This window comes from Monodon monoceros, unplaced genomic scaffold (assembly GCF_005190385.1).
Source record: "Monodon monoceros isolate NGI ecotype Baffin Bay Population unplaced genomic scaffold, NGI_Narwhal_1 Super_Scaffold_3, whole genome shotgun sequence".
NCBI classification, from domain to species: Eukaryota; Metazoa; Chordata; class Mammalia; order Artiodactyla; family Monodontidae; genus Monodon; species Monodon monoceros.
This window is the reverse complement of record NW_021703780.1, coordinates 49,671,804-49,697,111: the sequence shown is the minus strand read 5'-3', so window position 1 is coordinate 49,697,111 and position 25,308 is coordinate 49,671,804. Positions and strand designations below refer to the sequence as shown.

Sequence of the window (25,308 nt, the reverse complement as noted above, 5' to 3'; positions counted from 1 at the left end):
AAAAAAAAAAAAAAAAAAAAAAAAAAAAAATATATATATATATATATATATATATATATATATAAACCGAAACTTATTCAAGGAAAAAAATATAAAAGGTGGTTCAAAAGGACTAGGTCCTAACATAATATATAGTTCAGATCTGGTAGCAGATAGAAACTATTACAAAATGATTCATAATGTTGCCATGCAAATGAAAAGGAATGGCTTTTTTTTTTTTTTTTTGGAATGGCTTATTTAATGATGTATTAGGGTCCAATAAAAAGACAAAAGCTGCACAGTAATCTGAAGTGGGAAAGTGCAATGTAAAGAATTATCATGCTTGCTTTAGCAGCACATATATTAAAATTAGAACAATACAGAAAAGATTAGGGTGGTCCCTGTGCAAGGATGACATGCAGATCTGTGAAGAGTTCCATATTTTAAAAAAAGAATTATTAACAGTTGATTGGAGTCATGGGAGATTGCCTCGCAAGAGACCCTAAAAAATACAGAAATAGCAGATACTGTAAAGAACAGACATCACTCCTAGAACGGAGATGGAGCACTGAGCAAGAGGCCATCCCCACCCAGGGCTGAGATCCAGACTAGGTTGGAGAGGGTGCAGTGTGGCTCCCAAGATGACAGGGAAGTCCCCCAAGGTGTCACACAGGTGGGGTCTCTAGGAGTCCACCTCCTCGAGTGCTGGAGGACACTGATATCAGGGCACTGCCATATTTTAGAACTCACTCAAGCCATCCAAGGCAAGGTGCATTGCTGGCAGCCCTCCCTATGAAGTCCCCGGAGGAGAGTGTGCAAGAAAAACCATTTATGGTCATCCTCCTGTGACCAGGCTGCTGTGAAGCCGCCACAGGGCGTGGTGCTGGGGGAAGCTGTCAGGGGCCACTTGCTGCTGGTCACCAAAACTGCTGAAAAGAGCCCCTCCTACTGCAGGAGCCCCATGAGATGAGTGCACTTGACCAGGAGGAGACACCTCTTCTTTCTCCGTGTCGCTCCAGCACCCTCTGGTGATAAAGTCTCCGATTGGACCAGATGGCAAGGAGAAATATTTATAGAGTCCACTTCCATTATTGGAGAACATAAAGAACGGGTGGATTCGGAGCTGAGAGGCAATAAATTGATAACTGACATAAATGGCACCTGGAAAAAAATCTTCGTTGATATAAAGACGGAAATTCCTAGAATCTAGTGACAGATAATCACTGTTTTTTTCTACTTTCTAATCAACCATAGTGACTTTATTTATTCACAGAAAGATTTATTCACATTAGATGATTAAACAATTTGAAGGCCAGGACATTCTATTCTAGAGAAACCAAATTAATCATAAATTAGAAAACCAAGTATAAATTGTGTAGATCTGTAAAGACTATTGTAGTTTCATGATAAATGTTTATGGAATTGACTTGAATTACAAAGTACCTTATTTGTTTTTTTATTTTTTTAATCATTTGTTTATTTTTCCCATGTTCAATATTAGTTATCTATCTTATACACATCAGTGTATACATGTCAATCCCAATCTCCCAATTCATCACACCACCACCACCACACCCCACCTTCCCCCCTTGGTGTCCATACGTTTGTTCTCTACATCTGTGTCTCTATTTCTGCCTTGCCACCCGGTTCATCTGTACCATTTTTCTAGGTTCCACATATATGTGTTAATATACGATATTTGTTTTTCTCTTTCTGACTTACTTCACTCTGTATAACAGTCTCTAGGTCCATCCATGTCTCTACAAATGACCCAGTTTCGTTCCTTTTTATGGCTGAATAATATTCCATTGTATATTTGTACCACATCTTCTTTATCCATTCGTCTGTCAGTGGGCATTTAGGTTGCTTCCATGACCTGGCTATTGTAAATAGTGTTGCAGTGAACATTGGGGTGCATGTGTCTTTTTGAATTATGGTTTTCTCAGGGTATTTGCCCAGTAGTGGGATTGCTGGGTCATATGGTAGTTCTATTTTTAGTTTCTTAAGGAACCTCCATAATGTTCTCCATAGTGGCTGTATCAATTTACATTCCCACCAACAGTGCAAGACGGTTCCCTTTTCTCCATACCCTCTCTAGCATTTGTTGTTTGTAGATTTTCTGATGATGCTATTCTAACCAGTGTGAGGTGATACCTCATTGCAGTTTCGATTTGCATTTCTCTAATAATTAGTGATGTTGAGCATCTTTTCATGTGCTTCTTGGCCACCTGTATGTGTTCTTTGGAGAAATGTCTATTTAGGTCTTCTGCCCATTTTTTGACTGGGTTGTTTGTTTTTTTAATATTGAGCTGCTTGAACTGTTTATATATTTTGGAGATTAATCCTTTATCTGTTGATTCATTTGCAAATATTTTCTCCCATTCTGAAGGTTGCCTTTTCATTTTGTTTCTAGTTTCCATTGCTGTGCAAAAGCTTTTAAGTTTCCTTAGGTCCCAATTGGTTATTTTTGTTTTTATTTCCATTGTTCTAGGAGGTGGGTCAAAAAAGATCTTGCTGTGATTTATGTCAAAGAGTATTCTTCCTATGTTTTCCTCTGAGAGTTTTATAGCTTCTGGCCTTACATTTAGGTCTTTAATCCATTTTGAGTTTATTTTTGTGTATGGTGTTAGAGAGTGTTCTAATTTCATTCTTTTACATGTAGCTGTCCAGTTTTCCCAGCACCACTTATTGAAGAGACTGTCTTTCTCCACTGTATATCCTTGCCTCCTTTGTCATAGATTACCTGACCATAGGTGCGTGGGTTTATCGCTAGGCTTTCTATCCTGTTCCATTGATCTATATTCTTGTTTTTGTACCAGTACCATATTGTCTAGATTGCTGTAGCTTTGTAGTATAGTCTGAAGTCAGGGAGTCTGATTCCTCCAGCTCCATTTTTTTCCCTCAAGATTGCTTTGACTATTTGGAATCTTTTGTGTTTCCCTACAAATTTTAAGATTTTTTGTTCTAGTTCTGTAAAAAATGCCACTGGTGATTTGATAGGCATTGCATTGAATCTGTAGATTGCTTTGGGTAGTATAGTCATTTTCACAATATTCATTCTTCCAATCCAAGAACATGGTATATCTCTCCATTTATTGGTATCATCTTTAATTTCTTTCTCAGTGTCTTATAGTTTTCTGCATACAGGTCATTTGTCTCCCTAGGTAGGTTTATTCCTAGGTATTTTATTCTTTTTGTTGCATTGGTAAATGGGAGTGTTTCCTTAATTTCTCTTTCAGATTTTTCATCATTCGTGTATAGGAATGCAAGAGATTTCTGTGCATTAACTTTGTATCCTGCTACTTTACCAAAATCATTGATTAGCTCTAGTAGTTTTCTGGTGGCATCTTTAGGATTCTCTATGTATAGTATCATGTCATCTTCAAACAATGACAGTTTTACTTCTTCTTTTCCGATTTGGATTCCTTTTATTTCTTTTTCTTCTCTGATTGCTGTGGCTAGGACTTCCAAAACTATATTGAATAGTAGTGGTGAGAGTGGACATCCTTGTCTTGTTCCTGATCTTAGAGGAAATGCTTTCAGTTTTTCACCATTGAGAATGATGTCTGCAATGGGTTTGTCATATATGACCTTTATTATGTTGAAGTATGTTTCTTCTATGCCCATTTTCTGTAGAGTTTTTATCATAAATGGGTGTTGAATTTTGTCAAAAGCTTTTTCTGCATCTCATGAGATGATCATATGTTTTTTTTATTCAATTTGTTAATATGGTGTATCACATTGATTGATTTGCATATATTGAAGAATCCTTGCATCCCTGGGATAAATCCCACTTGGTCATGGTGTATGATCCTTTTAATTTGTTGTTGGATTCTCTTTGCTAGCATTTTGTTGAGGATTTTTGCATCTATATTCATCAGTGATATTGGTCTGTAATTTTCATTTTTTGTAATATCTTTGTCTGATTCTGGTATCAGGGTGATGGTGGGCTCACAGAATGAGTTTGGGAGTGTTCCTTCCTCTGCAGTTTTTTGGAAGAGTTTGAGAAGGATGGGTGTTAGCTCTTCTCTAAATGTTTGATAAAATTCACCTGTGAAGCCATCTGGTCCTGGACTTTTGTTTGTTGGAAGATTTTTAATCACAGTTTCAATTTCATTACTTGTGATTGGTCTGTTCATATTTTCTATTTCTTCCTGCTTCATTCTTGGAAGGTTATACCGTGCTAAGGATTTGTCCATTTCTTCCAGGTTGTCCATTTTATTGGCATAGAATTGCTTGTAGTAGTCTCTTAGGTTGCTTTGTATTTCTGCGGTGTCTGTTGTAACTTCTCCTTTTTCATTTCTAATTTTATTGATTTGAGTCCTCTCCCTCTTTTTCTTGATGAATCTGGCTAATGGTTTATCAATTTTGTTTATCTTCTCAAAGAACCAGCTTTTAGTTTTATTGATCTTTGCTATTGTTTTCTTTGTTTCTGATTCATTTATTTCTGCTCTGATCTTGATGATTTCTTTCATTCTGCTCACTTTGGGTTTTGTTTTTTCTTCTTTCTCTAGTTCCTTTAGGTGTAAGGCTAGATTATTTATTTGAGATTTTTCTTGTATTTTGAGGTAGGCTTGCATAGCTATAAACTTCCCTCTTAGTACTGCTTTTGCTGCATCCCATAGGTTTTGGATAGTCGTGTTTTCATTGTCATTTGTCTCTAGGTATTTTTTGAGTTCCTCATTGATTTCATCAGTGATCTGTTGGTTATTTAGTAATGTATTGTTTAGCCTCCACGTGTTTGTGTTTTTTACGTTTTTTTCCCAGTAATTCATTTCTAATCTCATAGTGTTGTGGTCAGGAAAGATGCTTGATATGATTGCAATTTTCTTAAATTTACTGAGGCTTGGTTTGTGACCCAAGATGTGATCTATCCTGGAGAATGTTCCTTGTGCACTTGAGAAGAAAGGGTAATCTGCTGTTTTTGGATGGAATGTCCTATAAATATCAATTAAATCTCTCATGTCTATTGTGTTATTTAAAGTTTCTGTTCCCTTATTTATTTTCATTTTGGATCATTTGTCCATTGGTGTAAGTGAGGTGTTAAAGTCCCCCACTATTATTATGTTACTGTCGATTACCTCTTTTAGAGCTGTTAGCAGTTGCCGTATGTATTGAGGTGCTCCTATGTTGGGTGCATATATATTTATAATTGTTATATCTTCTTCTTGGATTGATCCCTTCATCATTATGTAGTGTCTTTCCTTGTCTCTTGTAACATTCTTTAAAGTCTGTTTAATCTGATATGAGTATTGCTACTTCAGCTTTCTTTTGATTTCCATTTGCATGGAATATCTTTTTCCATCCCCTCACTTTCAGTGTGTATGTGTCCCTAGGTCTGAGGTGGGTCTCTTGTAGATGGCATATTTATGGGTCTTGTTTTTGTATCCATTCAGCAAGCCTGCATCCTTTGGTTGGAGCATTTAATCCATTCACGTTTAAGGTAATTATCAATATGTATGTTCCTATGACCATTTTCTTAATTGTTTTGGGTTTGTTTTTGTAGGTCCTTTTCTTCTCTTGTGTTTCCCACTTAGAGAAGTTCCTTTAGCATTTGTTGTAGAGGTGGTTTGGTGGTGCTGAATTCGCTTAGCTTTTGCTTGTCAGTAAAGCTTTTGATTTCTCCATCAAATCTGAATGAGATCCTTGCTGGGTAGAGTTACCTTGGTTGTAGGTTCTTCCCTTTCATCACTTTAAGTATATCATGCCACTCCCTTGTGGCTTGTAGGGTTTCTGCTGAGAAACCAGCTGTTAACCTTATGGGAGTTCCCTTGTATGTTATTTGTCCTTTTTCCCTTGCTGCTTTGAAGAATTTTTCTTTTTCTTTAATTTTTGCCAATTTGATTACTATGTGTCTCGGCATGTTTTTCCTTGGGTTTATCCTGTATGGGACTCGCTGTGCTTCCTGGACTTGGGTGGGTATTTCCTTTCCCATGTTAGGGAAGTTTTCGACTATAATCTCTTCAAATATTTTCTCGGGTCCTTTCTGTCTTCTCCTCTGGGACCCCTATAATGCGTATGTTGTTGCATTTAAGGTTGTCACAGAGGTCTCTTAGGCTGTCTTCCTTTCTTGTCATTCTTTTTTGTTTATTCTGTTCCACGGCAGTGAATTCCACCATTCTGTCTTCCAGGTCACTTATCCGTTCTTCTGCCTCAGTTATTCTGCTATTGATTCCTTCTAGTGTAGTTTCATTTCAGTTATTGAATTGTTCTTCTGCCTCAGTTATTCTGCTATTGATTCCTTCTAGTGTAGTTTTATTTCGGTTATTGTATGGTTCATCTCTGTTTGTTTGTTCTTTAATTCTTCTAGATCTTTGTTAAACATTTCTTGCATCTTCTTGATCTTTGCCTCCATTCTTTTTCTGAGGTCCTGGATCATCTTCACTATCATTTTTCTGAATTCTTTTTCTGGAAGGTTGCCTATCTCGACTTCATTTAGTTGTTTTTTTGGGTTTTTTTCTGGTACATAGCCCTCTGCCCTTTCATCTTGTCTATCTTTCTGTGAATGTGGTTTTTGTTCTACGGGCTGCAGGATTGTAGTTCTTCTTGCTTCTGCTGTCTGCCCTCTGGTGGATAAGGCTATCTAAGAGGCTTGTGTAAGTTTCCTGATGGGAGGGACTGGTGGTGGGTAGAGCTGGGTGTTGCTCCAGGTGGGCAGAGCTCAGTAAAACTTTAATCTGCTTGACTGCTGATGGGTGGGGCTGGGTTCCCTCCCTGTTGGTTGTTTGACCTGAGGCAGCCCAACGCTGGAGCCTACCTGGGCTCTTTGGTGGGGCTAATGACAGACCCTGGGAGGGCTCACACCAAGGAGTACTCCCCAGAACTTCTGCTGCCAGTGTCCTTGTCCCTACGGTGAGCCACATCCACCACCCGCCTCTGCAGGAGACCCTCCAACACTAGCAGGTAGGTCTGATTCAGTCTCCTATGGAGTCACTGCTCCTTCCCCTGGGTCCCGATGTGCACACTACTTTGTGTGTGCCCTCCAAGAGTGGAGTCTCTGTTTTCCCCCATCCTGTCGAAGTCCTGCAATCAAATCCCACTTAGCTTTAAAATCTAATTCTCTAGGAATTCCTCCTCCTGTTGCCGGACCCCCAGGTTGGGAAGCCTGATGTGGGGCTCAGAACCTTCACTCCAGTGGGTGGACTTCTGTGGTGTAAGTGTTCTCTAGTCTGTGAGTCACCCACCCAGCAGTTATGGGATTTGATTTTACTGTGATTGCATCCCTCCTACCGTCTCATTGTGGCTTCTCCTTTGTCTTTGGATGTGGGGTATCTTTTTTGGTGAGTTCCAGTGTCTTCCTGTCGATGATTGTCCAGCAGCTAGTTGTGATTCTGGTGTTTTCACAAGAGGGAGTGAGAGCACGTCCTTCCACTCCACCATCTTGGTTCCTCATCTGTTTGTTTGTTCTTTCTGTAGCTCCTTTTTTTTTCTTTTGGTCAAATTCAGTAAGCCTGTTACAAACTTCAAATGTGAAGGGATGATCAGATCAAGAGCTTACCTTGTTGAGCTTGAATGTTTCTGGGCTATCAGTTGTAATTTAAAATCCACTAAAATCAAAACTCTTTATAGTACCAGTTTTGATTTTAAGATGTGAGGTGATAGCTGTTTCTTCTCTCTGAAATACTTTGAAACTTTATACTGACAATGGAGCATAACTTGGTTTTTGAGAACTATTATAACACCAGTTATTACCTACCAACTGTGTTTGTGGTGGGAAAATGGCAGTCATTTCAAAAACTGTCAGCGTGAAAAATCAGATGAGGAAGGTGCTGAGTGGGTGGGCATGACCCAGTTCTTCAGCCATTTCTATGATGGACTTATTCAGGTCTGGGTGTTCTAAGCCCAGGTGCTGAGAGTCTTCATTTTGAGCAAGCCATCTAGCAGACTCACACCCTTCGTGATACTGATACTTGAGAGCCAGTAGTCAAACTGATGGCCTTTTTTTTCCTTCTGATGCTGTATTGGCCAGGGTCACAGCAGGGCTGGTTAAGTGGAGCCCAAGTACATCATATGTTAACGACTCACAGGTAATTGGGGATTTTGTATTTGTCAAGTGTAGCAGGTAATAGAAGACAACTTTGGCCACCTTAAGTAGAGAAGAAATTATTGGAACGATATGGTGGTGTGAGATATAACTTAAGGATTAGGGTTGAAGAGGGATGAACCACGGTATCTCTAGGTATATAGTATGAGGTGCTAACTAATGGTTAGTTAGAGCTGGGATGAGTTAGCTTCAAACTTCATTATGTTTATTTTTGATCTTGTGCACATTCCTTACCCAGAGGGGAGAGCACTCTCTGGCTGCACCCAACTGAGAAGAAAATTTCTCAATAAGCTGTTATCAAAAGTAAGGCTGAACAGATGTCTAATCTATCAGATTCTGATTTTATCAACGTAAGACACACATGATGACTCAAAAAAACTAGCTAAGAGTTGAATTGTATTCTAAGATTAATTAAAACCTTTCAAACTTTCTTCATCTTCAGCCTGAATATGCCAATGTTTGCTTTTGGTACATTCCACCGAGCCTCAGAGAGATGGAGGAAGGACCTGAATTCTGGGCAAAACTTCATTTGGTGAGTGATAAGGATATTGCATTTTTTCCTTTGGATGAAATAGATTCAATGCCCATTGTCTATTGATCCTATAAATGATTTGGTACTTGCAAGAACTTCTTGAGGATCTAGAGAGGTTGTTCTTAGTATATTAAAAGTTAATGACATGCCAAACAGTTGTGAGCATTTGTTAAAATAAATCAAGATACTTGACACACACATATTCAAAATAATTGTGCTGTTTGCAAGAGGGTGGTAGAATTTATCAGAAGTTCTAATTCACAGTGCACTTCAGAGCACATGATCTGGTAATGGTTAATGTCGTATGATGAATGGCTTCTTCCTTAAACTCTGCTGGTGCATGTCTGTGACTGCTTGCATCACTTCACTAGCAGATAATGTTAAAGTCTAAATCTGGTACCCTTTGTGAGTGTGAGACTTTCTCTTCTTTCCACCAAGGGGCTTATGTGATAAAAAAGAAAAGAAATGTCAGCAATGAATTTCAATTGATCATTGAACTAAATGTGACTTGCAAACCCCTCCTTACCCTCAGTGTGGAAATCAGTGATAGTTTTAACAGCTTTGATAGGTGATAGCCCTTCTCCTTGCCCTCTAGAAGAAAAGGAAAAACTTGCCAGTCATGCAAGGGACAGACATTTAGCACTCACTGTGCCGGGCACTGGAGATATAAACATCAGAGAGACTTGGTCCCTGCCCTGGGAAACTCGTATTCTAGGTGACAAATGAGTAAAGAGATCATCACCAGGTAACTAGTAGGTGCCTAGATGAAGAGAAACCCTGTAAAGGCAGAGAGAAAGGATATCTACCCCAAAGTGTGACACTAGATTGGAGTCTTGGACAATAAGTAGGTGTGAGTCGGTGACAACTGTGAAGAAGTGGGTTCCAGGAACAATCACAACATCATGGCCCAGAGGCTAAGAGGGGAGGGTGTGATCGAAGACCACAGTGGGGCAGGGGGCAGTGCTAGGAGTAGGACAAGAGCAGCAGGCACGGGAGCGCACGGAGGCCTCATCTTCCATGACAGGTGCTTGGAATTTGTGCCTAGTTAGGTAGAGGTGGGAAGACCATGGCCTTTAAGTCATAGCCACCTGGATCCTTACCTGCAGCATCTTCTTTAGCCTTAGGCCACTTTCTGTTTATTCATGGCTCATTTAGCCTCCTTCAAGGTAGCACAATACATACTCAATATATAAATGTCTTACCTCTTGTTAAACTTGAGGTGGGGAGAGATGGACAGAGTTACCTGTGCCTTTGCCTAGACAAACCCTCCATTGGCCATATCAGGCAGTTAGCATGGTCCTTGGATCTGGTTTGTCTTTTTGTCACACAATGTAAATGAGAAAGTGCTAAAGAATACATTTCAGATGGTAAGTGACTCAAAAAGAAACAATGTGAGAATTTAATTGTGATGTTTCCAGGGACATTTTGCACTTTGATGGAATGCATCAGACATTGTTTGGTGATGTTGAGAAGGATATGGCTGCCATCCTTCTCACTTTCTGATTGTTAAGAAAAGCAACCAAGAAGCTGATATTTGTGTTTTATGGACTCAATACTGTTGCATGGACACGGATCAGGATAAGTAAATAGTCTCTTTATGTTTGGGGATACTATGGACTCACTCTTCCATTGTTTAAAGAAATATTTACATTATCTAGTCTCAGAAAATTTGAAATTGAGGATGGGTATATAAGCTAAAATCAGATAAATCAGCATATAATACACTTTTAATCTTAACTGGAGATCAAATATGAATCAGGACAGTCTCTTCTCTCCCCAGTATTCTCCAGCATCGGTTCTCTCATGATTGACATACATGATTCTCCATCCCTTCATTTTGGAAACACTTTTCTGCCATTTAGAACCATGGGGCCCTTGCCCAGTCTAATATCATATTATTTTAATTGTTCTGGTTGCTTCTGATTCCTAAACATGTATGCTGCGGATGAATCATCATTGGTTCTGTCTTAGTTTCCTTTTATCCTCTCTCTTGGCATGGGTGTGTGTGCATGAATTTGGCAAGGAAGGGAGGCATATATATCTGTTGTTGATCTATGTGGTTTCATGCTTACTGTAGTATGAGAATGCAAGTATATGATCTATAACCTGGAGTGTACTTAAAGCACACTTGAAATTTGTTTTAGGATTTATCTTGGATGGAGAATCACAAACAAATAAATAAACCGAATAAGGCTTCGCCCCTCCAATTCAGACTCATGTCAGGCGGAGCTGTCAGATTTCAGAATCAGTGGTGTGATAAGTCTTCCCTTTGGCAGCAGGAGGGGAGCGGGATTATTTCATAAAGAACCTGGAGTTTGGGTGTGTGTATGTGTGTGTGTGTGTGTGTGTGTGTGTGTGTGTTTGTGTGTGTGTGTGTGTGTGTGTATGCGTGCACGCGCACACACGTGAGACTGTTTTTGAGAACAGTCACTCTGCTGTCTACTGATGCTGTGACAGCCCCTCTCTGACACTGTGTTCAACCACCGAGTTCCAGCAACTCCTCTTTTTAAAATGTCCTCCATGAAAGTTCTTCTTTTTGGTTTTTTCAGGCATTGCAGCATTCTGGGTCTTCATTAGTTCCCTGCCCAGGTTGTACTCGCTTCTTTTCTGGTCTCTGCCTCCTGTTTATTTTCCTTCCTCTCCACACAGTCATACCTGCAGCCCTGTTTTATCTGTCATTTTCCTGCTGGAAGCCTCCAAATGCTTTACACTTGCAGCTTTCAACCCAATCGACCAATGACCACTGTTTATAATAAATGCTGTTAAATGTTCTCTTTATTCTCCTAAGATGAAACCAATAGAAAATAGGACCTACCTACACGGAATTTTGTAAAAGGCAATAGAAGGCCTTACATGTCATATGAAGGAAAAATAATCTTTATAATAAAGATATGTATTTCATTACATAAACGTTTGGCATGACAATATTAGAAGACACAAGGAAGTGATAAGATGCTCACACATCCTCTTAGAATCACTGTGAATGTGAGCCATCTTCAAACGCAGACTCTTAGAAGTAGGTGATGTTAAAAAAAAAAAAAAAAAAAAAAAAAAAAGAAGTAGGTGATGTTGCTGATGCCAATAATAGGAATGGGGTGATGTTAGTGACATAATTTTCAAAAAAGGTGCACAATTCTTGGTAAAGCATTGAAGAAAACATTTTCCCCTTGATTTACATGGTAGTAGAAAACTTAATGTTTATTTAAAATGGGCACAGAATAGTTTGCATTTGCATGTAACCCAGAGTTAAATTCTGGGCTTGGATAATTGTAATCAGGCTCCTGGCCTCCTGCATTTCCAGCAGGACATTTCAAAGTTGTACAGGACATGGGGCAGCTCTTCCTGGCTCAGGACTGCTCTCCACAGTGCAAGGCAGCTGGCATCCCTGTTCCCCACCTTCTAAACACAAGGAGCAACCCCCAAACATCATGAAAACCAAAAACATCTGCCCAAATTTTGAAGATATTGCCTGGAGGTATAATACCATTTCCTTGAGAATGACTGGTCCACAGTATAAAATCTAGTTCATTCTGCTTGGCATCCAAAGGCCTCCATGTCTGTTCCTCAGGCATTAAAAGAGCAAGAAAATTTTAAAAACTTAAATATTCAACTATATGGAGTTGATTAAAATGTGGTACATAATTTATATGCAAATTTGTAGTGTGTAGACAATCAAAATTTTCTTCCAAAATAATGTGGTCATCATTTATTATTAATTGAAAAAATAAGTTATAGAACAGTCACTATATTGTATATACATAGAGATTTATATACATATACAATATTGTATATGTGGTTAGATAAGGGGCACCAAACTATTTTAGAAATAGAGTTACAGATGATTTTTCCTTTCTTTTGTATTCCTCTGCAATTTCTTAATTTTCTACAATTAATATACATTGCTTTTGTGAAAATAATAATAACAGCAGCAACAATAATAATAATAATAAACCAAAGTATAGAATAATTGACCCAACGAAGCCTTAGGGTTCCCTGAGTGTTTATCCAGGCAAAGGTTACCCAGGTTTTGACCACAATCTCCTAATAGTTAAAAAAAAATTTTTTAATTGAGTATTTACCCCAATATGTATTTATTGTTTTAAATTATCTACATGTATTCATTTTTAAATATAGTATGTACATTTAAAAAATGCACAAAATAAGTTTTTTTAAGGATGGATTTAAAATATTTAATTATTCAGAGATGCTCTAATCTTTTCTTCTTATACCAAAGGGATTGTCTGGTTTGGAGACCATGTTTATACCATAGTCAAATCAATTAGTTTGCAAACTAATTTCTCTCATGACTTGCTCCCAGACATAGTATATCATCTGTCTTCCCTTCCTACTTCTCTTTTTCTCTCTCCTTATCCCCTTACTGGAACACCTACACTGTCTGCATTGATTTCACGTTCAGAGACGTTGCCCCTGGGGTCCACGGTGAGAGCTTCAGCAGGCTTCCCAGGGCTTCCTGAAAGCTGCCTGCTCTGTGGTCGAGGTAGGCTTCACTCGCTAAGGTGGCTGCCCCAAATAAGATTATGTATATTTGTTTCTTCTCCCTTGGTGATCAGGTATGAAGGGCGAGGGAGTCAGGGAGAGAGGGCAAAGATAAAGCTGAAAGCATAAGACCCAGAGAATGTAATTGAAAATTTCATCAGTTTGTTTTATTTCATCATTACTCAATGTTCTGATGCAGAAGATTTCCTCTTTTGTCGACATTTCATAAACAGTCCTGCATTCCACCAACATAATTTACATTCTTAAACGTAATTACCAAGGTGTCTCTTTGTACTTAAGCATGGTCATTTCAACTTTTTTTCATTCACTGGCCTGCAGATTTGTGACTAATGTTAGACATTTATAATAGGCTCATTTCTCCTCGACAGTAGGCAAAGAATAAATCTTTTAGAAACTACTAGATGGGTTTGTTGTTTTGCTTATTTGGTGATATAACTTGATATGGTGTTCCAAATATCTTTGGAGAGAATCTAGTGTTCTCCCTGGCGGGTTTCTGATGAACAGCACTTGAAGATGAGACAGCGTAGACTGGGTAGGGTTGTGTGCTTTCAAGGATGCCCACTTTCTGGGTTTGGATCAGGGAGGGCCTCAGTGCCCCTGGCTGTGCTTCACTTGTTTCCGCTGTGTGTGTGTATGTGCGTGTGTGTTCACATGAGTGCATATGAGTCCATACACATTTTGAGGTCTTCTATGTATTTTGAGGACTTTGATTCTGATTTTCTTTCCCTCATCATGTGTAACATTCGCTTAGCAAGCACTCGTTTTTGGATTGTGAAAAAAAACCCCGTTTCTTTAAAGGTGTGACAGTGTTTTGTTTTGTTTTTTTAATTTTCAAAGATGAGTTTCTTTTTTAACCCTGTAATATAGAAATTATAACATCTTCAAAAATCCTGTTTGCTAGTGGATATCCCTCATTTTAAAGCTCTGCTTTAAAAAAATTATATTTAAGGAGAATGTAATATAGAAGTATCTTAAAATAAAATATTTCTGAGTGTGACTTGAGACTCTCTCCTTCTGATGATGGCTGGGATGTCGATTTTGAAAATGCTTAATGTACTAAATACTTAAGGTACTATTTCTTGCAGATACTATATTCTCTTTCCCCAAATTATTAAGACCTGAGATAAAATGCTGTTCTTTTAACTGTTCTCTCAAGGAGAGATGTTATTTTCTACAATCTGTCAGATACTCTACGAGCTGTACTCAGTTTCTTCTGTGTCATTAAGGGTCAAGGAGCTACTTAGGTAAGTCCTGTGTGTCTGGCCTTCTTCAGAAATCAGCTGGGGAAGCTGGGTGTCCCTTCTGTTGAAGGACATGGGATACTCTGTCTTATAGCTTTTATGCCCATCTCTCTTCCCCAGTTGTTTACTACTTTAGAAAGTAGAGCTTTCTAAATAGCTCTACTCCATTGGATCAATAAAATTTCAAGCAGTAAAAGATTTCAACAGCATCCTTGTTGGATATGCGTGTACTATGGGGAAGTTCACATGAGTTGATCTTTGTATTCAACAACACCTTTCAACATGTAGAATACATTTGCCAAGTTGGTGTTGTTAATTTATTTCATATGTTGCTTTTTAGTCTTTTAAACATTATTTTCAGACACATAGAGAGGAATTTCCATGGATAGTTACTTGAATCCCCAGGAAAGCCAGACAAGTCCAGATGTCCTCAACAAAGAGTTATTTTTTCTTTATTTTTCTCCCCTAAGCTTATTGACTGTGCAAGAAGTTCTAAACTTGGAATGATCTATTGAAAGTTAAAATTGAGCAAAATGAAGCTGGGTGTCTCTGCAGGCTGGGGCTGAACTGTCCTGGACCTGAGGTCAGGACAGGACTGGGTCTGAGAGGAATGTCCATGGGTGTGGCCTCCTGTAGCTCACTCACACCAGCACACACTCCATGGGGCACTCAAGATAGCAGTAATGGGAAATGAGGCCAAAGAACATAGCTAAAGCTGCATTTCACAAGTATCTTTTTGTGCCTTGGGTTTACTCTTTAGCACACAAGCAACGAGTCTACTTGATGCCAGGAGTATGGCTGGCCTTGTCTGTAACATTTGCATAAGAACCAAGTTAATCACTTAAGTACAACAGTTTCTTCAGTCTCTGCTCAAATCTTCAGGCCCATCTGAAATAAGTCTGAATTTCCAGATCTATCAGAGTGCGAATTGAAGAAATGCAGAAGCTTAATTAGTTTCATGGAACACTTACCACTGTACCCTGAGTATAATTTTATTTAGTTCACTCAGTCAGGAGTTACAGACTCAAAACCTATAGAAGCTAGGCCAGTAGCATACATGAGGGAAATAGACGGGGCATAACACAATAGGGAGTGGTGGGGACTGTGGACAACTGGAAAGCAGTGGCCCCAGCTAAAGGGGGCAGCCTCTACTCAGCTCCTAATGATGGCTGCCATGTGGAAATGCAGGTCTGGGTTGCCAGGTCTTCTTATTTTTAAAGAGATGCTAGATTTATAGAAATTTATGTAAACCGTCCTTTGCTTTTAATGTTTTAAATGTTGGCAAGTGAAAAATTACTAAGGTTGACAGGTTCTGGCCTTCAGGCTTTTAGTTTGCAACTCTTACCTAAATCCATTAATGCCCTATCACCTGTTTCTCTTTATGTGTCACCAGAAGCTCCTTGAGATGAGGGTGTGCCCCGTCTTTGTCTTTGTTCCCCCAGGGCAGCTAATCTGATGGCCAGTCCCGGCCCGCCATCAACTTTGAGAGATGTCCGAGTTCTGTGTCATCTACCAGAAAAAGACAACTCACTGTTGCACGCTGTCAGACTTGTAAATGGGGTTTTAAGAACTGTGGTCTTGTGGTCAGTGTGGCAATACAATTAGGATATACGGGTGTTTGCTGTTCTTGTGTTTTCTCCTTTCCCTGTCCTGAGCACTGGACCTGGCCTCTGGGCTCCATGCTTCTCTTGAGGCTTCTGTAGCATTGAAGACATCTGTCTTCCTAGATTTTCTGAAAGCCTCAGCTGGCCAGAGATGAAACCCATAGAGGAAGGTGAGGAGTCTGGAGGCGGAGAGGCAGGCACAGGAGAGAGGAGCAGAAAGGGGTGTGCTGGAGACAAGAGCTCTAAAGATAAGGATGAATCCCAGCTTCCCTTCTCTGAGTGCCCTAAGGAGGTGTGTGTGTGTGTGCGCGCGCGCGTGCGTGCGTGTATGTTTGTGTGTGTGTGTTCCAGGTGATGGAATGTCTGCCCATTCCTAACAAGTTACAGCCTATCAAGGGATCATGTTGGTTCAGACCATAAGCATTTCACATATTGAACCAATGACCTAAATGTTAGCCCTGGCTGAGACCCCCAAGAACCTCTGCAGGACCCAATGAGGCTGTGGGAGCCATAATAATGACTGAAATTGACTTTTAACCTGACCTAGTAGGATAGCGGCTTGAGGTTGGATTTAATTTTATTTAAAGGATATAAAGTACTGTGACATTTCTTGCACACCTGAGCAAAATTCATATCCATTAAGGAATTTATCTGGACTTGATGCAATATTTATTGTTGCAAAACAAAGAATGGATCCTGTGCTGAAAGAAAAAAAAAATATTTTTTTGTATGCTGTCTTTGAAGTCCCTTTGCCAGTACCAAACCTGCCCCCTGGTGGCACTTTTGCTCATTTTTCCTTTCCTTGCTGGGAAGTGACACTAAATGCTGACTGAATAAATGCGGTTATAAAATGTTAAAGAATTACAGCATCACTGGGGTCAGGGCTTCTGGATTCTGCCAAACCAAGAGCAGCTCACCTGAGAGGAATTCTCAAAGGATAAAATTGACCTGTGTGTCTTCACTTCAAACGTGTTTCTTGTTGCTCTTTCTTCGTCTTCACTCCTCGTTTCCACGGCAAACTCCTCTGTGCTTACCTTTGCGTCTGCTGTCTGGACTTCATCCCACCTGCAATCTTACCACTCACTTCCCTCTCCTTCTCTGCCCTCCCACCCTCTCTTCTCCTTACTTCTCTCTCTCACTCCTTCTCACATTTTCCTTCTTCTTTTTTCTCTAATATATTGCTCCCCTCCAATGATAAGCACATCCAGGCTCTGACAACCTTAAAGGAAATAATTTTATGATTTTTCTCTTAATACTGTTGTCCCCTCAAGATACATCCCTGTCTCTTTCTCCATCCCTTTGGACTAAACTTATGAAAATAATAGCTTAAAATGTCTCACCCTGAATAATAGTCTGTGTCATAGTTTATAAAACCATTCCCATGGGCTTCCCTGGTGGCGCAGTGGTTGAGAGTCCGCCTGCCGATGCAGGGGACGCGGGTTCGTGCCCCGGTCCGGGAAGATCCCACATGCCGCGGAGCAGCTGGGCCTGTGAGCCATGGCCGCTGAGCCTGCGCGTCCGGAGCCTGTGCTCCGCAATGGGAGAGGCCACAACAGTGAGAGGCCCGCGTACCGCAAAAAGAAAAAACAAAACAAAACAAAAAACCATTCCCATAATTTGGGGTGTTCAGGTTGTTTCCAACATTTCCCCTTTGTGAGCGGTAACGAATGACCATCTCCATCCCCAATCCACTTTTGCATTTATTGTTTCCAGAAGATAAAGTGCTCGGTATGTAATTGCTGATTATAGAAACCATTGTGGTTTGGAGCCTGACTCTGGCTGTGTATTGGGATACTGATTTTTAAGAAGGTTGCATTCCACCAGTAAGCAACCAGTACACAGCCTTCCGTCTAACTGCGGCAACACTGTGTGTTGCCTGCTTGGGGGAAAATGTCATTTAGAAAGGGGAAAAATACTATCTTAAGTTTTTTTTGCTTTTATTGTATTAGTTGTTGGTGGTTTGAACCATTTTCTATTTTTTTCTTTACTGATGGTGCTTCTCTGTGTATCCATTGTTTTTTATCTTACATGTTTGTATTTTGAGGTCTGATAGTTTCCTTATAAATTTGAATGAGGATATATATAGTTTGAGTTTTCAAGCCCTTTTTGTCAGATGGAATGCAAATAATGCCCTTAGTATAATGTGCTTTTTATTTTAGTCTTGCTGTTTTTTCATTGTACAGAAGTTTTAAATTTTTTATGTATTCAGATGTGTCAGTCCTTTCCTTCATGATTTATTCCACTTCTTCAAAGCTGAAGTTATTGTTCTTTCACAAATCTAATAAATATTCTGTTCCATCTCCTGCTGGTTTTTCTGTCATTCCATTTTTTTTTTTTTGTATTTAACTCAATTCATGTGGAGGCTATTTTTGTGTACAGTGTAAAATATGTATCTAACCTGATCAGTTCACCCAAATTATTATCCAGTTATTCCAATTTGATTTATTTAATAATTCTTCCTAACACTTTTTATTATGGAAAGCTTGTGTTATCATGTGTTACACTTTTTAAAACACTTTAGTCTATTTCTGGATTTTCCAATCTGTTCTATTGATCTGTGTTTCTGTTTTTGTGTCAGGAACAAAAGGTTTTAAATGGTGTTGCTTTATAATGAGTTCTCGAGGCTGCTAAAATATCACCCTTCTGGTTCTTTTTTAAAAGAGCATTCTTTAACATTACATTTAAAATTTTTTGTACGGATTGTAGAACTTTTTTTTAGTTAAAGACATCTTGTTAGGATTTTTATCAGAGTTTAAAATCATTGAATCTGGAGTTAAATAAATAATACCTTTGCTGCCACTGGCTGTGTAACCATGGACAAGTTACTTAAAGTCCCTTTACCTCCTCTTTTTCCTCAATAGCGTGGGGATAATAAAAAGCACCTATCTTAAAGGGTTTTGATAGGGTTGAATGGCATAATCCAGGTACAGTGTCTGGCACAGAGTAAGTGTTCATTAAATATTATCTTGCATTATTATTAATCCTGTTTCCTCATTTTTGAAGGACTGTATGAGCCTTAAATGTCTTCTTCATGCCTTTTTGCTTATCCCCCTTCAAATTACCTTAAATACTATTACAACAGTAAACTTTCTAAAATACAACCCTGATCATGTCACTCCTTATGTTTTCCCTTTGTACCAAAGGAAAGAGTCCGCAAACATTCAGGGACTGCGGAGATATGATTTAACTCAGCCTCCACGCCCTGTCTCCTGCTAACCCTCTTCATGTACAGGTTTCTCCTGGAGGCCCCAGAGATACGTACTTGTCTCCTCCTCTGAAGTAGTATGACTATGACCTAGTCTTCTCAAAGCCTCCTATAGCTTTCAACCTAATATAGTATAGGGTATCTGGGGGTCTGAGTCGACCTTCAATTAGGCTGGCAACACCTCAACTTGCCCAGAAGGCATTTTCTGACACTTGAGTATGAGTACCCTTTCCATATACTCCTGTGACATCTTTGCTACCCTGTCTTGGCTGTTACCGTAAGATAGCAGCATTTGGGGTGGGGAATGGAAAAGATGGTGGCAAGCCAGGGAGGAGGGGAGTAGGCAGTGAGAAGTCACCCATTGCAGGAAATAGCTGATGGATTTTAGCACAAGGAAGATGCATTGATAACCCCCGTTATCAACAAAGATTCACTTATTTGTACTGGTGACACTGTTGATGGAGGGGAGATGAAGAAAGTGGGCAGCATGTCCCACTGGGGTTGGCCATATTTGAGCTTCAATGTCCCAAGCCAGGCTAGTATAGAGCCCTTAAAGCTCTATACTGGAGCAAAATAAAAATGCAGAGCCCTTTGTTCCAAAATTATCAAGAATTTCAAGATGGTGACAGCACGGGGCTCTTCCACACCCAGGGCCCTGTGCAGCTACACTGGTTGCACACTTACGAGGTCAGCCCGGTTGTATACTCATGTGGTGTGAGTGTTTAATAAGGGGAAAGTTGCTAGTGTTACTATTTCTTTGCATTTTCTCACGCTGGTCTCACACGGTAGATGCACAATAAATGTTTGCTAAATGAATGAATCGGTGAGTAAAGACATGGCCTGATGGATTACCCTTTGGGTGACTGACTCTTGTGCTTATAGTGGTTTCCTAGAGACATTAGTTGTTCTTACCTTTCTTGCCCAGCCACTCACCCATAGAAGTTTTAAAAACTAAGAGTGCTCATTCTCAGAGTGTGATTGGGTTGGTCTGGAGTGAAGCGCTGGGATCATCTTTTTTATCTGGTTTCTGATATGCAGGAAGGACTGGGAACCATCACATCTTATGAATGATCTGTGTAAGGGATTCTCAGGATGAGGGCAGCTTAATAATGAAGATACCGTGAGGAGATAAATTGAAGGAGGCCACCTCCTCTGTCTCTATGTGAATCTAGCAGGGTTGGTGTTGTAGTTTGCTGTCTAGTTAGTTGTGTTTTGTTCACCAAATCATCATTAGTTCAGAATGCAAAAAGAAATTTTTGAAGGTCAAAATTTTTAAAGTCTGACTTCAGATAGCTCTCTCGATTTTAGTTCAGACTTTTCATACTACCTATCTTTGAATCATGCTCCGCTTCTTATGAAAATATCCGCCTATCTAGGAGGTCCTAGAAAGAATAGCACTCCACTGTTTTAGGGGGCAGGGATAATTCAAATGTTAGAAATACAGCGGCAGAGCTTGCTTTAGTTGATTGTAATGCCACCTGTCTGACTCAGAATTGAGACTGTCTTTCAGTCTACAACCCGGGGGGAGCTGCTTTTCCAGGTGGTACTACAATGGGCTAGAACAGCGGTCCCCAACCTTTTTGGCACCAAGAACCGGTTTTGTGGAAGAAAATTTTTCCATGGACCGGAGGGCGGGGGTGTGGAGTATGGTTCAGGAGGTAATGTGAGCAATGGGGAGCGATGGGGAGTGGCAGATGAAGCTTCACTTGCTTGCAGGCTGCTCACCTCCTGCTGTGTGGCCTGGTTCCTAACAGGCTACAGACCATTACCAGTCCGTGGCCCAGGGTTTGGGGATGCCTGGGTTAGAATCTTGTTGGTAATGAATTGGGTCTTAATCATGTCTTTCATATGGGTTAATAATGCTTCAGGGTAAAAAGACAATCAGGGACTCAGAATTCTCATTTGAATCTGCCTATTCATTCAAAAAATACGTATCTAGCACCTACCATGCACCAGACTCTTTTCTAGGTGCTTGGGGTACATCTCTTTTGTTGAGTAGTTTCTCTAATAAAATGTGATCAAAGCTTAGAAAAATTACAATTAGAGACTGAGGTTTTATGAAGGATAACAGGAAAGATTTAAAAAATTAAAACTGAATTACTCCTCAGTTTTTACAAATGAAGGTTCAGCTTGGTTTTTAGTTTATAATGCAGTGGTCCTGCAGCTCTGTTGTTCTTATAGGCATACATTACATTGTAAGTGTAATCTAACATAAATGTTGCAAAACTGAGTTATGATTTCTTTTATACTCTGAACACCAGAATCTATCAGATCATGTCTTAGAAACTAGTTTCTACTGTGTACTTCTTTTCTACTTCTTATAGTCTGAACAGAGAAAATGTCTTGGATCTAAAATCTTACACTCTTAATTCCACTGAGATTTTTTCCCCTTTCATATCCTCAGTTATTATTTAAGAGAACTAAATTTTGAAATTTCTTAAAGCAATTTATTTTATTTTTTGGTATGAAGTTTAAATATGAAATAGCTTCAGTAATTACATTATTAAAGATAAATGTGAATATGTCAAATATAAATATATATATGAAATATCAATTTACATCTTTGTAAAATACTTGTATTAAATTTTTCTATGCTATTATCATAAAATTAATTTTTTTTTGGATTCTGGTTCAATTTAATGGTGAAGAATTCTAATTAATAAATGTAAAGGGAATGAGGGAAATAGGAAATCACCATAATAGTGGTAATTATGTACAAAATCCATTGATGGATGGTAAGAGTTGAAGGTGAAAGTATAAGGAAAAAATGGGATATTAGAATTGTCTCAAAGTATCTCTCCCAAGTATTTAATTACAAAGATAAAACATTGCACACACCCCTTTAACCAAATAATCACCAACAGTGAGACATTGGCATCAAAGTGATGCACTAAGAAGGGCAAACACTTGGGTAGTATTCTCACCAAAACATGTGTAACTATGTTCTAATAATGAAGGAACTGCAGGCAGACCCAAAATGAATACCCTTTTGTAAAATAACTTGCCCAATACTCCAAAAGTTCACAACTTTTCTAGGTCATAAAAGGCAAGGGAACTAAATACAATACCGGGTGGTGGATTCAATTTTTGCAACATTAGCAGAGAAAACTGGATGAAATTCAATCAAACCTGTCATTTGATTGATAATATTGTTCCCAATGTTAATGTCCTGGTTTTGATCATTATACTACAGTAGTGTAAAATGTTAGTATTAGGCAAACTGGGAGAAGGGCATATGGAAGCTCTGTAGTCCTCTTGCAATTTTTTTTTTAACATCTTTATTGGAGTATAATTGCTTTACAATGGTGTGTTAGTTTCTGCTTCATAGTGAATCAGTTGTACATATACATATGTTCCCATATCTCTTCCCTCTTGTGTCTCCCTCCCTCCCACCCTCCCTATCCTACCCCTCTAGGTGGTCACAAAGCACGAGCTGATCTCCCTGTGCTATGCGGCTGCTTCTCACTAGCTATCTATTTTACGTTTGGTAGTGTATATATGTCCATGCCACTCTCTCACTTTGTCACAGCTTACCCTTCCCCCTCCCATATCTTCAAGTCCATTCTCTAGTAGGTCTGTGTCTTTATTCCCATCTTACACCTAGGTTCTTCATGACTTTTTTTTTTTTCTTAGATTCCATATATATGTGTTAGCATACGGTATTTGTTTTTCTCTTTCTGACTTACTTCACTCTGTATGACAGACTCTAGGTCCATCCACCTCACTTCAAATAACTCAATTTCATTTCTTTTTATGGCTGAGTAATATTCCATTGTATATATGTGCCATATCTTCTTTATCCATTCATCTGTTGATGGACACTTAAGTTGCTTCCATCTCCTGGCTATTGTAAATAGAGCTGCAATGAATTTTGATACATGACTCTTTTTGAATTATGGTTTTCTCAGGGTATATGCCCAGTAGTGGGATTGCTGGGTCATATGGTAGTTCTATTTTTAGTTTTTTAAGGAACCTCCTTACTGTTTTCCGTAGTGGTTGTATCAATTTACATTCCAACCAATAGTGCAGGAGGGTTCCCTTTTCACCACACCCTCTCCAGCATTTATTGTTTCTAGATTTTTTGATAACAGCCATCCTGACCGGCCACACACGTACTTTTAATGGAAGTCAAAGGGTGGAAAGTATGTTGAATAAAAAACAGTTTACAAGCTAATAAAAATATTTTTGTTAAATTTCTAATCTCTGATTTTGGAGGTCAGTTTGTTGTACTGGAGAACTCAGATATGTTTTGTGTATTTTTTCAAGTAATGGCAGTTCTGAAAAATCACATGGAAATTTTGACTATAGCCTTCCAAAGGGACATTATATTGAGGTACTGGGTGAACTGGAAGCTATTTTAAACCTATGTTCTCACTTTTCCTACGTAGATTATTGCCACAGATGTCTCCACCTGACTCACCTGCTTCCGGCACTGCCTCTGCTCCAAGCCCCTGTCCTCACACTGTCAGAGGGCCATGCATAAATGGCCATAAATCACTGTGCTCCACTGCTTAAAGACCTTCCCGCCACCTTCTCTAGAAAATGCGGGTTCCTGAGCAGGGCCGTCGAGGCATTTGGGGGTGTGGCTTTGCCTCCTCCTGCAGCTACACCTCCCACCTGTCCTGGCTGCACGAGTTCCTTTCAGATCCCAGAGCTCCAAGCTCAAAGTCTCATCTCTCTATTCTGTACCTTAGTCCCAGTTGCCCCCTTTTCTTAGAATCTCACTGCACTCACCATCCCATCTTCCTGAAGTATCACAGACGTATATACGTATGTGTATGTGTACACACATGTAAACATTTCTTATTATATATAAGGCCAAAGACAGCATACTGATGTGCTGTACTATTTCAACACTGTCTTAAAAATATTAACCTTACGTCTGGCCCCAGTTGGTACATGTCTGCATGCTCGATTGTGGGTATGGTGTAGAATAAGAGTTCCAGTATGATTTTTTGACTTAATGCTGGTCCAGTAAAGTCATTTTCTCTCTGTCTGTTCCTCTCTCCCCCTACACACCTCTGAAAATCTCATCGCAGTCCCCTTTTTGATCACTGCAGTCTGCTAAATATTGATATTTTCAATGGGACAAAGTTTAATCTAGACGCAAAGACTTTTTTGGGGGTAAAGAACAAGGATCAACTACAGAGTCAGGGAAGGAAGCTTGCCCAATTTCCATCTGCACAAAAACACTTGGCCAGCACAGGAGCTAAAATATACCATGCAATAAAAATAAACGTATAAAACTTCAAGTCCTGCAGTTAATGGGATGTGAAAATGTGTTTGCTACAGACACTGGGTGCCTGGGAGAAGACGTAGCCACTTGTTTTGTCAATAAGCCCCCCCCCACACACACACACTTAGTAAACAGTTGTCATTCGTTCCTGGAATCCACCAAACAAATATTCTCTGAATTGGTTTTAACTCAGCAACGTGGTAAGGGGCTCTGACAGGCTCTCGTCGTCTCCTCCCTAGAGGCTGTGCCCAGAATTCTCATTACTGTCCCTGCCCGACAGATCTCAGTAACAGACAGTGTGGTAGAAAGCCAGCCAGACTGGAAGAAAAGCTGGAATTATACAAAATGAGTTTTAAAAAAAAGCATCCAACATGAGATTTATGCCCAGGGTCTCTTCAGAAGTCTTTCGTTAAATGCCTGTCTATAAGCTGAGAGTGTGATATCCTTTTTGAATGGCAAAAAAAATCTAGTTGCAAAATTTTTATGGGCTGTGTTCTGCATGGTAAATTTTAATCCCTGTTTTGCCAGCCTGAATTAATATTGCTTACATTTTTATTAGCCATTGATTTTTGAATAGGACAGTACAGGATATCAGCCTTTAATTTTGATAATTGAAGTGGGCGTGGCCACAGTTTCCCTATGCCCTTTGTGTCCCACTAAAACCCTTACTGGTTCCCACAGTCTTTTTATATGTGAGGCTCCATCTTCTGTCCCTCACCACCCTGCCCCTAATTCAAGGAAAATGTATACAGTAAAAATCCTGAAATTAGAGAACACATTCAGGGCAAAGCCTCATTGCCAAAGTCTCTCTGCTTTACAGAATTATTCCAGAGAGAGCTCCGTTAATTTAAAAGCTCCGTGAACCTAAATAACTCCCTCTGAGTGCTTTTGAAAGCCACATCAGTTCACCTACAAGGTATCTGGCAGGTATTTGGTGACAGGAAGAGAA

General features: G+C 39.5%; 1 protein-coding gene and 1 non-coding gene across 6 annotated transcripts in view; both read left to right on the top strand.

The window, feature by feature from the left end:
- GADL1 (glutamate decarboxylase like 1) overlaps positions 1–25,308 on the top strand; it is a 578,596-nt gene that overhangs the window by 470,670 nt on the left and 82,618 nt on the right. For all 5 annotated transcript variants that reach the window (XM_029244222.1, XM_029244220.1, XM_029244221.1 and 2 more), the window contains one exon: positions 8,466–8,555. In XM_029244222.1, coding sequence (XP_029100055.1) covers positions 8,466–8,555 — 90 coding nt within the window. The remainder of the gene's footprint in view (positions 1–8,465; positions 8,556–25,308) is intronic.
- On the top strand, positions 323–425 carry LOC114908238. The gene has a single exon (XR_003796927.1). It is a non-coding gene; the product is annotated as a U6 spliceosomal RNA (small nuclear RNA).